Source organism: Microcaecilia unicolor, chromosome 8 (genome assembly GCF_901765095.1).
Source record: "Microcaecilia unicolor chromosome 8, aMicUni1.1, whole genome shotgun sequence".
NCBI lineage: Eukaryota > Metazoa > Chordata > Amphibia > Gymnophiona > Siphonopidae > Microcaecilia > Microcaecilia unicolor.
The window spans coordinates 121,489,755-121,504,930 of record NC_044038.1 but is presented as its reverse complement, the minus strand read 5'-3'; the positions used below and the strand labels follow the sequence as shown (position 1 = coordinate 121,504,930).

Genomic DNA, 15,176 nt, shown 5'->3' with positions numbered 1-15,176 from the left:
AGTCAGGTTTCGCATTATATTGCAGGGATCCCTAAACAGTCTCTGGTTGCTGATGTGCCCAATAAGATAACTCAGCTCTATGAAACACCTACTGAAGAAGCTGCGTCAATATCGATGCTTCACAAAAGACTCCTACAGAATGAAGCACATAAAGAATTACACCACCTCACGCTGAAATGGTCGGGAGACTTCCAAAAAATGGTTACTCCGCAAATGCTGCTAAGCAGTATGAGGAAAATCCCTAAGAGAACCACTAGTTCGGAGCTGAGAGAGTGTCAGGGAAGGATGCTCGTCCAAGCATACACGTCTAAATTGAGGCTACACAGAATGGGAGGAGTAGACACCCCGGAATGTGACAAATGTGGGGGGGGGGGGGGGCAGTACGTTTTATCACGCTCTGTGGGAGTGCCAGGGAGTTCAGATCTTTTGGGCAACAATCTCTACCTTCCTAGGGTGCCTTGTGAACACACGCATCTCATTAAAACCGGACCAAGCGCTGTGGGGGGTGGATACTGTCGGGGGCTGGTGCAGTCCACCACAATATGCTGATTTATAAAGCATGCTTAATTGGGAAGACCAATTAAACAAGACCCCACCTCATTCTGGCAATGGCGAAATCGATTCCATGCATTATTGCTTATGGAACTGAGAGATGTACACTTAAAGTTTAAAAGGCAGAAAGAGTTCTATCTTATTTGGAAAAACTATATAAAGGTGCTAGCACCTCGAGCGCGTGGTATTATTCTTAATCAGCTGGGAGATACTCGCATTCCTATGGGATATAGAAGAGTTATTAAGGAAAGGTGACAGATTCCTGTACTTAAGGTAGGCTCATTCTGATGGGATGGGGGGCCGGGGGGGGGAGCTAGGGAGGGGGGCAGGGAATAGGGGGGGAAGGGGTTGAGTGGTTAAGCTTCAGCCTATGATTATACTTACGAGTTCGGCAGATAATATAAGGGGAGTATTGCAATCACTACAATTTTCAGAATCAGTTGATGTTGAGATGACAGACCACTTGCTCACACTGTTGTACGCCAAATAAAAATGGTGTAGGGATAAGACAAAAACTTGATGGCAACATATACTAATGGGCCTTCACTGAGAATGTACCGGATGGTTAAATGTATATATCAGCTCTTTTATGTAATTGTGTAAATGGAATTGCCATCAATAAAAATGTTGAACTATAAAAATCGGATGGGGAAGGGAGGAAAAAAATTGTTAAAAAGGTTGATGACGGTCTTTCACGTAAAAAGGTTGATGATGGTCTTTCACGTTCCTTTCTACTTTGAATGTTATGATGTTGGCATTTCTGTATATGCCGAATACTGGATGTATTTTACTTTGGTGTGTCATCAATAAAAATGTTGAAATATAACTCTGAACTCTTATTCACTTTGTTCAGAACCCTTATTTTATCATCCTCACTTGAATATTCCCTTATCTCTTGTTTGTTCTGTCTGTCCTAATTAGATTGTAAGCTCTGTCGAGCAGGGACTGTCCCTTCATATTCAAGTGTACAGCGCTGCGTACGTCTAGTAGCGCTTTAGAAATAAGTAGTTAGTTTAATACTTTAGCCGGTCTGTTACTGAAGATGATTCGTCCCTTCCTTGAAAGATGGACACCATCACTGCTCAGTAGCTCTTGGGAAAATTGTCCCATGGTCTAAGAAACCGAAGCACTAGTGTTGGAACCAGTAATTCAGCCACGCATTTAGGTCCAGAATGTGAGCTTCCCTCATTTGGCCTTTAACTTCACCAGGATGGTTTGGTGAGAATACTGCCCGTGCAGCTAGGTGCTTCACCATCTGAGTAGATCCATCTGGAATCCTCAGCAGCAATCACCTGCAGCAAAGTCTCCAAACTCCACATTGAACTCTCCAGTAAAGCACCAAGTTTCTGCCAGATGATTCATGTGGCTGCCGGAGGCTGGACTATGCGCTTGGCAAATTGCAAGGCCCTCAGTAGAAGAGGTGAAAATGTGTCTTTCTGTCATGCAGGACCCGTAGATGGGCTGGATAAAGCAGTGCAGGCTGTACCTTCTTAGCACAGAGCAGTTTACAAGCATCTCTGAATGCCTTGCGTTTTAACACTGCAGTGGAAAAGCTTCTTGTTTGTGTGTAAAGATGAGCATTTTGAAAATAACAGTCCGGGGACGTGGGTCTTGAGATCTTATCAGCCCCAGGTGATAAGCGTGCTCAATGCGCAGAGAGTCTGCTGCAAGCTGCAATTTTAGAGCCCTGGGGAGCCGTTCCTCCAGAAAATCTCGTAATTAAAATTGTTTAATTTTCTGGGAGCCCAACTATCCGGACATTACTCCAGCATGCCTGGTTCTCCAGGTCTTCCAGCTTGGCTTCTAGTTGGTCAAGTTTCTGCTGCATGGCATGTTGTCGTGTATCCTGTTGAAGCTTATCCTCCGCATAGGAGAGAGACTGTTGGTAAGTGGAGAGATCAGAACATATGTTTTCCAATTTACCATCCATTGCCTCAAGTTTGTCCGAGATTTTCTTTTACAGCTTAGTATCTACCGAAGATTCCAGCAGAAGTGAGACTTCCGCTGCAATCTCTGCAGCCCATGTGGAGCTGACCAATTTCGGGCTCAGAGTCCCCATCTGCCATCTAGGATTCTCCTGCACGGCTCCGGGCTCAGTCGTTTTTTGGCGGCTTGGACAGTGCTGGGGAGCAATCTTGGTTGTCTGCTTTCCAAAGACTCCAGCAAGTAGTATTGCAAGTTTGAAGTTGAAATAAAAACGCTGAGGTAGCACAAGTTTAGATTTTAAATGAGGGGGGTCTGGGAGTTCAGCTCAGCGACATTTATTTATTGCATTTGTATCCCACCTTTTCCCATCTATTTGTAGGTTCAAAGTGGCTTACAGAGTGTGGTTATGACATAATCATTTCGTGTTAACAGGTACATTTCTTATAGTTAGAATGTTGGTAAGAGAAGATAAGCATAGTCGTTTCATGATGACAAGTACCATTCTTGCTGTTTAAAGATTGGGTAGGGGAGGATAGGTGGGAAGTGTTAGGTAAGTTAGAGGTGAGCTGTGGTAATTGTGTGATTTGTTGAAGTAGTTTGTAGGCTATGTATTTTCCTTGTAGGCCTTTTGGAAGAGATGAGTTTTCAGAGATTTGCGGAAGTTAGTTAATTCGTCAATAGCTTTCAGGTCTGTAGGTAGATCATTCCACAGCTGCGTGCTCAAGTAGGAGAAGGTGGTGGCGTGTGTCAGTTTGTATTTCAGTCCTTTGCAGCTGGAGAAATGCAGATTGAGATATTTGCGGGATGATCTTACAGCGTTTCTGGGAGGCAGGTCCACAAGGTTTAGCATGTAGATTGGGGCGTCTGCGTGTATAATTTTGTGTACTATCGTGCAGATGTCAGACCTGATAGACTTACCACCCAGGAATGCTAAAAAATCATCCCGCACATTCCTCAGTCTTCACTTCCCCAACTGTAAAGGTCTAAAATACAAACTGACGCATGCGTCAACCTTTTCCTACTTGAGCACACAATTCTGGAACGCACTGCCGCGCAGCCTGAAAATGATCTATGAATTAACTAACTTCCGCAAACTACTGAAGACCCATCTCTTCAATAAGGCATACCACAAAGATCAACAAATGTGAACTCCTACACATATATTCAGAATTGTCTTATAATATTTGCTTGTTACACTACTATCATATTTCATCGTTATCATGTTACCAATATCCTTATGTAATACTAAATGTATATTCTCTTATATATTTCCACCTTTCATGATGTATTGTAAGCTACATTGAGCCTGCAAAGAGATAGGAAAATGTGGGATACAAATGCAATAAATAAATACATCTTGAACTCAACACGTTCTTTGAGTGGGAGCCAGTGGAGTTTCTCTCTTAAGGTTTTAGCACTTTCATATTTATTTTTTCCAAATATGAGTCTGGCGGCTGTATTCTGGGCTGTTTGGAGTTTTTTGATAGTTTGTTCTTTGCAGCCGGCGTATAGTGCATTACAGTAGTCCAAGTGACTTATTACCATTGACTGTACCAGGGTTCGGAAGATATGTCTTAGGAAGAAAGGTTTTATCTTTTGAGTTTCCACATTGAGTGGTACATTCCCTTCGTTGTATTCTTCACATGAGTATCAAGTGTGATACTGCTATCTAGCTCAGCATCATGTGATCTCCACGTTTGTGTTCAAAAAAATTTTTGGACAAGTTCCTGGAGGAAAAGTCCATGGTCTGTTATTGAGACAGACATGAGGAAGCAACAACTTGTCCTGGGATTTGTAGCACACAATTTAGGTTTCTGCCAGGTACTGGTACTTGTGGCCTAGCATGGCCACTGTTGGAAATCGGATACTGGGCTTGATGCATTGGTCTGACCCAGTACGGCTACTCTTTTATGTTTTTACAGTATTCTACAGTGTCAAATCTGGTAGTGTGATGGTATGGAGATTGCAAGTTTTCCAGGTTTTGTGGCAATGAGCATTTGAAAGACTCATGAATTCTGTACTGTACCAGAAAATTCTTAAGGAGAATGTCCAGTCTTTTGTCTGTGAGCAGGTTATACAGCAAGGCAAATCTATATCTGAATGGCTGAGGAGAAACAAAATTTAGTTTTATTTATTTATAGTACATTTCTACCCCACATTTTCCCACACATGCAGGCACAATGTGGCTTACATAGGATTAAGTAAAGTAACAATGCAGTAAGAGATATGGTAGGAGACAATTAGGCAAGGAAGGGGAAGGGGGCATAGCAGTATCAGGGATAAGTATCAGTATCAGGCCTACTCAGTCCTCTCTTGAACCCAAGTTGAGTTAACATAAGAATAGCCACACCTGTGTCTAGCCCATTATCTTGCTTCCTGCTGTGGCCAATTCAGTTCACAAGTACCTGGTAGAAACCAAATAGCAGCAACATTCCATGCTGCTAAACCTAGGGCAAGCAGTGTTTTCCCCATATCTATCTCAATAACTTGTTCAAACCTTTTTTAAACCATCAGGGAGGAGGGTGGGTGAGGGAGGGCGGGGGGGGGGGGAGGGGTAAGCAAGGAAGGCAATTTGGTTAATCTCTGTTTCCCGTGGCCCTTGCAGCCGTCATTGCCATACACTGCAAAGAAAGCAAACCTGTGAGGTGTGGAGGAGGGTGTTTGAGGGGGACTGTGGGCGGGGGGAGGGGGTGCAGCAGCGCCTCGGGAGGGGGGAGGGAGAGAGCAGCAGGTCCAGTAGCGATGGGGAGGGTGCGGAGAGAGAGGTTGTTTCTCATGCACGTCGTGATTCTCTGTGCATGAGTGTAAGTCCGTCGCACCCTCCGACGTTGAGTCTGTCTGCCTGCCTGTCTCTCTCCCAAAGCGGTTTGCTCCCTTTTTTGTACGGTTGTTTTGGGCGCCATTTGGGTTTCGTCGGCGCAGTGGCAGCTGATTGTCAGGCAGGAGGAGGAGTAGGGAAACAAGCTCTGCGTGTTTCCGTACTCCTCCCTTTCCATTGCGTTCCTTTCGTTCAGCGATCAGTTCACTGTAATTGTTCTGCCCTCGACATAACGTTTGACGCGAGGGCGTGGCAGTCTTCAGAACGTTGTGTTCAGAACGTTGAGGGTGAGTTGGGGTGGGTGTATGGGTTGAGCAGCAATTCGCTGAGTGTCATAGCCCTGCCCTCGACGTAGTCATGTTGTGACACGAGGGCGGGGCAGACAGTATTGGGGAAAAATTCCGATCTCTGCCACCTCAAAACGGAAGTTGCAGCTTCATTTAGAACGTTGGGGTTGTGAATTATGTGTGGAAGGGGCGTGGCTGAGGGCGGGTCTATGAGTGACAGTGAGTGGTGCTGACAGCCTAGCCTACCAACAGTGCAGGGCTTCAGTGTTTCCCTGCCACAAAGTGAGCTTCAGAATGTTTGAGGTGAGATTTATTTATATAGATGTCATGTTCCAAATCTTGTTGCATATTAGTCTGGTTTAATGTTAATTAGGTGGGGGGGCAGAAGTGTCTGTATTAGCCAATTATATTCCCATTTTTGGCTTTTAGTGTCCATGCAGCATGTTTTGTGTTAGACATGCTTTACAATAAAGAACTTTAAAATAAAAAAATTAAGATTTCTCCTTCTTGTTCTGGGAAGCTAAACGAATGGGAGGATTAATTTTCTGGAATTTAGCTCATGTTTCTGTAAATGCAGCAGTGGGTCATATTTTTAATATGAAATGTCTGTTCAAGAAAGTTGTTAGGAAGTATTGGGCTCATTTTATTTACATAGGTAGTGAATTCCATCTACTGCCAAGCACATTTATCACTTAATTTAGATTAAGCTGCTTTTCGTATTGCTGGTGGTTAGTAAAAATCTGAATGATCTCTTTTTATAGCTATCAAACTTGTTTTTATCTCCATATTCTATTTCAGACTGCAAGATTTTAAATGAGACATCAGGTGTTCATTTTATCTACACCAGAGAAGGCAGACCCAGTGGTGAGGCCTTTGTTGAATTGGAATCTGAAGATGATGTCAAAATAGCATTGAAGAAGGACAGAGAAACCATGGGACACAGATACGTTGAAGGTCTGCTTTATGGTTTTTGAAATCCTTATTGGTATTTAAGAATTTGTTTTTTGTTTAACTTAAATATTTTTATTTCCTTTTTTCTTTTGATTTTAGCTTCGAGCAACAAGTTTGAAAACTAGCTTTGAATAGTGTATCTTTATTAGAGATTGCAAGGTTGAATAATTTATGGAAAACACTGTAAGGAAAGGTTTGTACAAAAAGCACGAGTGGTCCAAAATGTTGAAATTTTGAATAGTACAATATAGACAATGAATACTAGTTTATTTGTTACCACCTTATCACTCTAACATATTTACCTTTCCTTGTCATCAACAGCAGATGAATCCATTAACTGATGGGTTGTATCCGCCTACCAGCAGGTAGAGAGAGAGAACACTGAAAGCACATGGTGTTCCAGGACGCCCAACCCCCTCTGCTTTCAGTATATTTCTATGTGGATGTTGCTTATCAGCTCCTGGATTTCTGCCTGGGGTGGCTCCTGTGCTTTGCCAGTAGAGCAGGGGGTGTTGTGGCTGGTGGTGCCCACTTTAAAGGCATACTTGGTTTTCCCTGTCCCTGCCTTACCCCATTCTCCCCTCCTCCCGGAGTTCCTCTGTGGCTGCCTGCCTCTAACTTTCCTCACAGTAAAAAAAAACAAAGAGGCTTTCTTCTGAGCTCTTGGTTCAGTGCAGTTGACCGCAGCTCATTTTAACTCGTTCTCCTGAAGTGAGAGTGGTGCCCAGCTTCTCCAGGGAGGTTCCCGCTGACAGCGCTCTGTGTGGGGTAAGTTTTGGCACGAAGGCGCCATTTTGTTTTCTGTATTTGATGGCTGCTGAAGGGGTTAAGCGCTGCTCCCACCGTGGGGAAACGCAGATCAGCAGCGGGGCTTTGCAGCTCATGCTGCCTAGATGCTAATGCTGGCACAAGCATGGTGGGCGGTGATTCTTCCCGCCTGCCGGAGTTGGCAGCGGCTGCCATCTTGGAGGCGCCGCATGACTCGACCCTCGCGGTTGCAGAGGGGTCTGAGTGCAGGGGGATGCCTTGTTTCGATGCTTCTATCACTTCCCCCAATGTGGGGGCGGAGGTACAGGGTGAGTTTTTCTCCCCTGAATTTGTGCGGCTGATGCATAAGGCTTTTATGTTAAAAAGAGCACTGCCTGAGGCTCCTGACAATTCCTGTCTGGGTTGCCTTCGGTTCTTTTTAGTCCATCGTTTGCTGGAGACTTTTTCTTCCCCCAAGCTTTTGGCTGACGCTAAGCGTAGATGAGTAAATACCCCGTCTGAGGGGGACTTTTCACTCTGTTCTCCCCTGTGGTCTAGTTTTGGGGAGTCTGAGCGGTCTGGCAGGCCCTCACGGACTGATGATCCAGATGAGGGTGGCTGCTTGCCACAGGAGTTGGATGACCCTAAAGCGGTTTGGATTTTCCACCGCGACGAGCTGCCAGCTCTCATTTCTGATGCCTTACAGGCCCTTTATATTGAAGATCCTGACGAGGGCGCTGCCTCTTCTATTAATCCTATGATGGGTAGCACTAAGAAGCCTTCTCGGACTTTTCCCGTGCTTGCTTCCATCCAAGAGCTTATTTCAGCTCAATGGTCTGACCCTGAGGGTCCCTTGAAGGTGGCCAGGGTTATGTGTCACCTTTACCCCCTGAGGGAAAGTCAGTTGACCCTCTTTGGTATGCCTAAAGTGAATGCTTTAGTCACGGCTGTGACTAAAAAGACTACTCTCCCGGTGGAGGGAGGGGTCGCTTTGAAAGATATGCAGGACCGGCGGCTGGAATCCGTGCTGAAGTGGGCCTTTCCTTACGGGCGACTATTTGCAGTTCCTATGCAGCCCAGGCCTGCCTTTCCTGGTTGCAGCAGGTGGTTGAGCACCCCGCCGATGGAGCAGGTTCCCTCGCTGAGGTCAGCCCGTGTATGGAGTCTGCCCTGTCTTTTTTTTGGCTGATGCCCTTTTTGATCTGGTCAGAGCTTTGGCTAAGCAGATGTCTGCGGCGGTTGCTGCCCGCCACCTTCTTTGGCTCTGGCATTGGGCGGCTGACATGGCTTCTAAACAAAGGCTGGTGAGGTTACCCTTTCGGGGCCTTCTTTTATTTTGGAGGATTTGGAGAGGATTATTATGGACCTAGGGGACTCTAAGTCCCAACGGTTGCCTGAGGATAGGCCAAGGCCTTCTTCCAAAAGTCCTTCTTTTCCCTCCTCTTCCAGGCCACGTTTTCACGAAGCTCGCAGGTATCGCCCGGGGCGCTCTGCAGGGTTTGATCAATGTACCCGTTTCCAGCAGAGGAACTACTTTTGTTCGGTCAAATGCGCGTCGTCGTCCGGGCAACGTCCAGGAGTTCAGGGGCGTCCTCCACAATGATGGGGTGCCGGTCAACTCGTCTGTTCCCGCAGTAGGGGGGTTGCCTCTCTCTCTTTTTTGAGGAGTGGACCAAGATTACTTCGAATCAGTGGGTCCTAGACCTGATCAGAGAAGGTTACCAGCTAGAATTTGCCGTCCCAGTAGGAGACACGTTTTTCGATTCCCGATGTGGCACTGCCGTCAAGCAGGTAGCAGTATACAAGACCTTGCAGGTGTTGCTGACGCTCGGAGCGGTGGTTCCCGTTCCTCCTGCCGAATGCGACTGCGGTTGCTACTCCATCTATTTTGTGGTGCCTCAAAAAGGCAGGTCGTTCAGACCTATCCTTGACTTACACAGAGTCAACGAGGCCTTGGGAGTGCGACACTTCCACATGGAAACCCTGCGCTCCATCATTTCGGCGGTACAACCAGGAGAGTTTCTCGCGTCTCTGGCCTCAAGGAAGCGTACTTCCATATTCCCATCTGGCTGCCGCATCAGCGGTTTCTCCGGTTTGCGGTATTGAGCCAACATTTCCAGTTTCTCGCCTTGCCTTTCAGCCTGGCGACTTCCCCTCGGACTTTTTCCAAGGGCATGGTGGTAGTGGCTGCCTTTCTCAGGCGAGAGGGTATAAGAATTCATCCTTATCTCGACGACTGGTTCATCAGAACGGATTCGGCAGACGAAAGCCGACTTGCCACGGCCAGAGTTGTTACAGTTCTTCAGACTCTGGGCTAGGTAGTCAATATGCGCAAAAGTCACTTGACCCCCTCTCAGTCTCTCGAGTATTTGGGGGTCTGGTTCGACACGGCTTCGGGGTTCGTTTTTCTTCCTGACAGCAGGCGGCTCAAGCTTCAGAATCAGGTCCGCCTGCTCCTGCGGATGCCTCGCCCTCGAGCTTGGGACTTTGTTCAGCTCCTGGGATCGATGACGGCCACCATAGAGGTGGTTCCCTGGGCGAGAGCTCACATGAGACCGCTGCAGTTTGCTCTGCTTCAGCAATGGTCTCCGATTTCCCAGGAATACCAACGCAGACTACGGTGGCTTCCTGCAGTTTTCCGACAGCAGGCTGCGGCAGGGGATGCTCTTTTTGGTGTGTGGTGATAACGGATGCCAGCCTTTTGGGCTGGGGAGCTCATTGCCGCGGACACTATGCTCAGGGTCTGTGATCCACCGCGGAAGCGGGATGGTCCATCAATCGCTTGGAACTGAGAGCTATATTTCAGGCTCATCTGGCCTTCCATAGGACGCTGAAGGGTCTTCCTGTCTGAGTTCTGTTGGACAACACGATAGCAGTGGCCTATATCAATCGCCAGGGCGGCACTCAGTGCAGGGCCCTGGCTGTGGAGGCGTCTCAGATCTGCGACTGGGCTGAGCGCCACCTAGAGCTGCTGTCCGTGGTTCACAAAGCCGGTCAGAGCAACGTGCAAGTCTATTTCCTCAGCAGACATCAAATCGACCTGGCGAAATGGGAACTGGCAGACAAAGTTTTTCTTCAGATTTGTGCCAAATGGGGGACTCCAGGCTTGGATCTGATGGCATCAAGTGTAAATGCCAACGTCCCTCGCTTTTTCAGCAGAAGGAGAGATCCTCGCTCGGTGGGGTTGGATGCTCTGGCTCAGCCTTGGCCCTCGGGCCTCCTCTATGTGTTCCCTCCTTTGCCTTTGATAGGGCGAGTTCTACTTCGGATTCATCTGCACGGAGGATTGGTGATTCTCGTTGCCCCAGATTGGCCAAGGTGTCCGTGGTACGCGGATCTCCGGCGGATGCTGGTGGACGCGCCTCTTCCTTTGCCTCAGGTTCCGAACTGTTAGTTCATGTTCTGGTGACTATGGAAGATCCTTGCCGCTTTGGTCTTAGGGCTTGGCTCTTGAGAGGGCGCAATTGAGGGACAAGGGCTATTCTAATAAGGTTATTGCCATGCTCTTGCAGGCTCGCACGCGGTATACCTCTGCGACTTATGCTCGGATCTGGCGCACTTTTGAGGCGTGATATACTCCAAAGGCTATCTTGCAGACTCTGGCGACAGTCTCGCTTTTGCTGGACTTTTTGCAGGGCGGGCTACAAAAAGGCCTGAAAGCTTCACAATGCTATGTTGACTGGCAGCATTGAATGCTGCCAGTCAACATAGCATTGTGAAGTTTGCTGAGTAAGCTTGGGAAGCACTTATGTAAGGTGGTTGTATGACTACTTTTAGGGGTTCACTTTGCTTTTTACCCCTATTAGTTTTTTTACCCCTGACGCAGCCTGAGGGCGAAACGTGGCCACGTCGGGTAACTTGTAATAAACCACTTCTTCTGTTACCCTCCTGTTCTATTTTTCTGTCTTTTTTGATCTGCTTTTTTTCTTTTGATTTGCCATTTCTGTGGCAGATCTTTGCCTTTTTTTTGTTTCTGTCTACAAAAAAAGGCCTGGCCTACAATTTCCTTTGAGTTCAAGTGGTAGCGTTGGCCTGCTTCCGGGGGAAAGTCTCCGGATTGTCCCTTGCTGCTCATCCGGATATTCTCCGTCCTCCTTTGTGGTCGCTTTGTCCGGCTTGGAACCTGGGGCTCGTGTTGAAGGCACTCCAGCAATCTCCATTTGAGCCTCTTAAACGGGCTTCTGAGAAGGATGTGACTCTTAAGACAGTTTTTTTTAGTGGCAATGACGTCTGCTAGAAGAGTGTCTGAGCTTCAGGCTCTTTCCTGTCGGGATCCTTTTCTGCAGTTCTCAGAATCTGGGGTAACTGTTCGTACGGTGCCTTCTTTTCTGCTTAAGGTGGTTTCAGCTTTTCACCTCAACCAGCCCATCTTTCTTTCTTTGTCCTCTAAGGAGTAGTTTCCGTACTTCTTTGGGAAATTGCGCCTTTTGGATGTCCGCAGGACTCTGTGGCAGTATCTGCAGATGTCAAATGAGTTTAGGAATTCTGATCATTTATTTGTTCTGTTGGCAGGTCCTCGACGGGGATTTCCAGCGTCCAAGGCCACTATAGCCTGATGGCTTAAGGAACTCATTTTTTCGGCTTATCTGCTTTCAGGGCGGTCGCCGCCTGAAGCGTTTAAAGCGCACTCTACGAGGGCAATGTCCTCTTCATGGGTGAAACGGGTGTTTTTTCTCTTCAGGATATCTGTCGTGCGGCTACCTGGGCTTCTCAACTCTCTTTCGTGAGGCATTACAGGCTGGATGTGGCAGCGCGGCAAGGTTTGCGCATTTTGGAGCGCAAGTGCTTGCTTGCGGAGTTGCCTGTTCCCACCCTACTTAGGGAGTGCTTTGGTACACCCATCAGTTAATGGATTCATCTGCTGTTGATGACAAGGAAGGGAAAATTAGGTTCTTACCTTCATGATTTTCTTTCCTTTAGTCACAGCAGATGAATTCATGATCCCTCCCTGACTGACTTTAGTTTTTGTACAGATGTTGCATATAGACGTTGTGCCTCATCAGGAGTACTTGAAGACAAGCAAAGAGTTTCTACATGCTGTTTTTTTTTTTTTAATCTTATGATTTCAAATTTACATTTGCATAACATAAATGATAGAAATTACGTGAAAAAAAAGGTGAAATTTAGACCAGAAATAAACCTATTAAATGTGCCCACAAAATTTTGGAAAGATACAAGGAAATAATAATAAAATAAGTTGTAAATGAAAACAATCTGTGAGGGAGTATGAAAAACGTCTGCTAGCGATTTCCAGCATTCAAACTGTGGGTGTACCCAGTCTAAGAACATCTCCTTGTTCACGTGCTAGAATAAATTCTTGCATTTTCCTTGGTTCAAAGAAAACATAATTAACAGCATTTAGAGAAACTAAGTATCTGCAGGAAAATTTTAAAAGAAAAGTCCCACCAAGAGCAAGAGTTCTAGCTTTCAAGTCCATAAATTGACGTCTCCTCTTTTGAGTTTCCTTAATCAGGTCAGGAAATAAACGTATTTTTGAACCAAGAAACTCTGACGAGATATATGTGAAATATAGACGAAGAATATTGTTTCTATCAGATTCAAAAGCGAATGTCGCAATGAGAGTAGTTTGCTCAGTGATTACATCCAGAGACGATTCTAGAAATTCAGTTAAATTTAATGATTCCTTCTGCTGGTGATTTAATAGCTATTGTAGATTGAGTTATATAATAAGCTTTTACTATTGGTGGTAATGCTTCTTTCGGAATAGCCAATATGTCCATAAAATATTTCTTCAGCATTTCCATAGGAGTAATTAATGGTGATTTAGGGAATTGAAGGAATCTCAAATTGTTCTTCCTAGACTGATTATCCAAATATTCAATCTTCTTTTCCATAATATTTCTATCTTGAATAAGTGTTCCTATAGAACTGTTCATCATGTAAATCAGATGTTCCATATCATCATGCTGATCAATCCATAGACTAGTGGGTTGTATCCATCTACCAGCAGGTGGAGATAGAGAGCAATCCTTTTGCCTCCCTATATGTGGTCATGTGCTGCCGGAAACTCCTCAGTATGTTCTCTATCTCAGCAGGTGGTGGTCACACACAGCAGCAGCTCTGGCTAGGTCTCCAAGCCTAATTTTTAGGTTTTGTTGAGTACCTGGGGTTGAGGGCTCTTCTTGAGCAAGTGCAAACCTGGTGGTCCCAGGTCCCTCCTTTTCTCCCCCCTCCCGCTGGCTCCGTAAAAAAAAAAAAAATTTTGGACGTCCTTTAAGGACGTTTATTTCAACGTTTATATCAGCGTTTATTGCAGCTGCTCACTGGGACACCGGTTCGTTGGAGCGAGGAGCAGGTAATTTTTACCTTTTGTAGCGGGCAGGGGATTCCCCATTCGGTCTCCACTTGGCTTATGGCGTTGGAGGGCGAGGGCGGGGATGCGGGGGTTTCAAAGCCTGAATCGCCTTTTGTGGGCATCAGTTTAGAGCCCGGTCAGTGTCCTCCGGTGCGGCGGTTTTTCCCGCCTTAAACGCCCATCCCCCGCTGCTCGCCCCCCCCCATTTTGGCCGGTCACTCTGCTTGGACGGCTTCTTCTTGGGCCGCCCTCTAGGTGGGAGACGTTAATGCTATGGTCGCCCTTGATTCGGGCGACGGCAAGAGAGCGGCAAAAGTTAAGCGCCGTTCTTCCCGCACGGCTCCTTCTCGGAGTTTCGCGCCGGATGCCATCTTGGATGCGCAGCATGTTTCTCCCCGCTCTTGCGAGCGCCGGTTGAGGGTGCGTCTAGGGCCGTGGCCCAGGCTGCAGAAGTGCACAGTCTGGGGGATTTCTCCCCTGAGTTCATTTTGCTGCTGCATTAGGCCTTTCTTATGCAAAACGCTGCCCCTGCTCCCCTGTCTGATAAAGGGATTGAGGCCTCCGGAAGCAGACGCCCTCGGGTGGATTTCCAGGCCCTAGAGGACTCTGTCTTCTCTGATGTAGATGAGGGCAGCGTATCTGAGTTCTCCCAACGGTCCTTTGGGGATTCCTTGCAGGAGACGGATTCCCGCTCGGATGGAGCGGATGACCTCTCTGCAGCGCGGATCTTTCGCTCAGAGGATTTGCCCAACCTGTTAGTGCAGGCCATGAGCATTTTAAAGATTTCCTCTCCCTCAGCCTCTGCTGGCTCTGCCATTATGCTGGGGACGAAGCGCCCGCCTAGAACCTTCCACGTGCATGAAGCCATGCACACCTTGATTTCGGCTTAATGGAATTTCCCAGAAGCGAGCCTTAAAGTGGCTAGGGCTATGTCCCGCCTCTATCCTCTGCCTGAAGGCAAACGGGAGGCCTTTCTTTGGCCTACTGTGGACTCCTTAATCACTGCGGTGACTAAGAAAAAGGCGTTGCCGGTGGAAGGTGGCACGGCCCTAAAGGACGCCCAAGACAGAAGATTGGAGGCGGCTTTAAAATCGTCCTTCGAGGCGGCTGCTTTAAGTTTGCAGGCCTCAGTTTGTGGCTCCTATGTGGCCAGGGCGTGCCTGACGATTGTGCAGCGGGCTTCCCCCTCAGATCCTTCCTTGAGGGCTGATTGGCCGGCCCTGGAATCGGGCTTGGCCTACTTGGCAGACTTGCTGTATGATGTCTTGAGAGCCTCGGCTAAAGGTATGGCTCAGACAGTCTCTGCTCGGCTTTGGCTGAAGCATTGGTCTGCTGACCACGCCTCTAAGTCTCGCCTGTCTAAGTTGCCTTTTAAAGGCAAGCTGCTCTTTGAGGTCGAGCTGGACAAGATTGTGACCGATCTCGGCACGTCCAAGGGCAAGAGGTTACCGGAGGTCAGGGCTCGGGCCAGTGGTGCCCGCCCCGGTTTCTCCAAAGGACGGTTTCAGGAAGCCCGTCGGTATTGCCCGGGCAAGTCGGGATCCTCTGCCCCCTCTTCCTTCAAGAGGAACTTCTCCCC

The 15,176-nt window shown here is 47.3% G+C and overlaps 1 protein-coding gene across 4 annotated transcripts in view; it reads left to right on the top strand.

The window, feature by feature from the left end:
• The window catches only part of HNRNPH1 (heterogeneous nuclear ribonucleoprotein H1), a 262,634-nt gene that overhangs the window by 20,152 nt on the left and 227,306 nt on the right, over positions 1-15,176 (top strand). For all 4 annotated transcript variants that reach the window (XM_030213130.1, XM_030213126.1, XM_030213127.1 and 1 more), the window contains exon 3: positions 6,382-6,537. In XM_030213130.1, the coding sequence (XP_030068990.1) occupies positions 6,382-6,537 (156 nt within the window). The remainder of the gene's footprint in view (positions 1-6,381; positions 6,538-15,176) is intronic.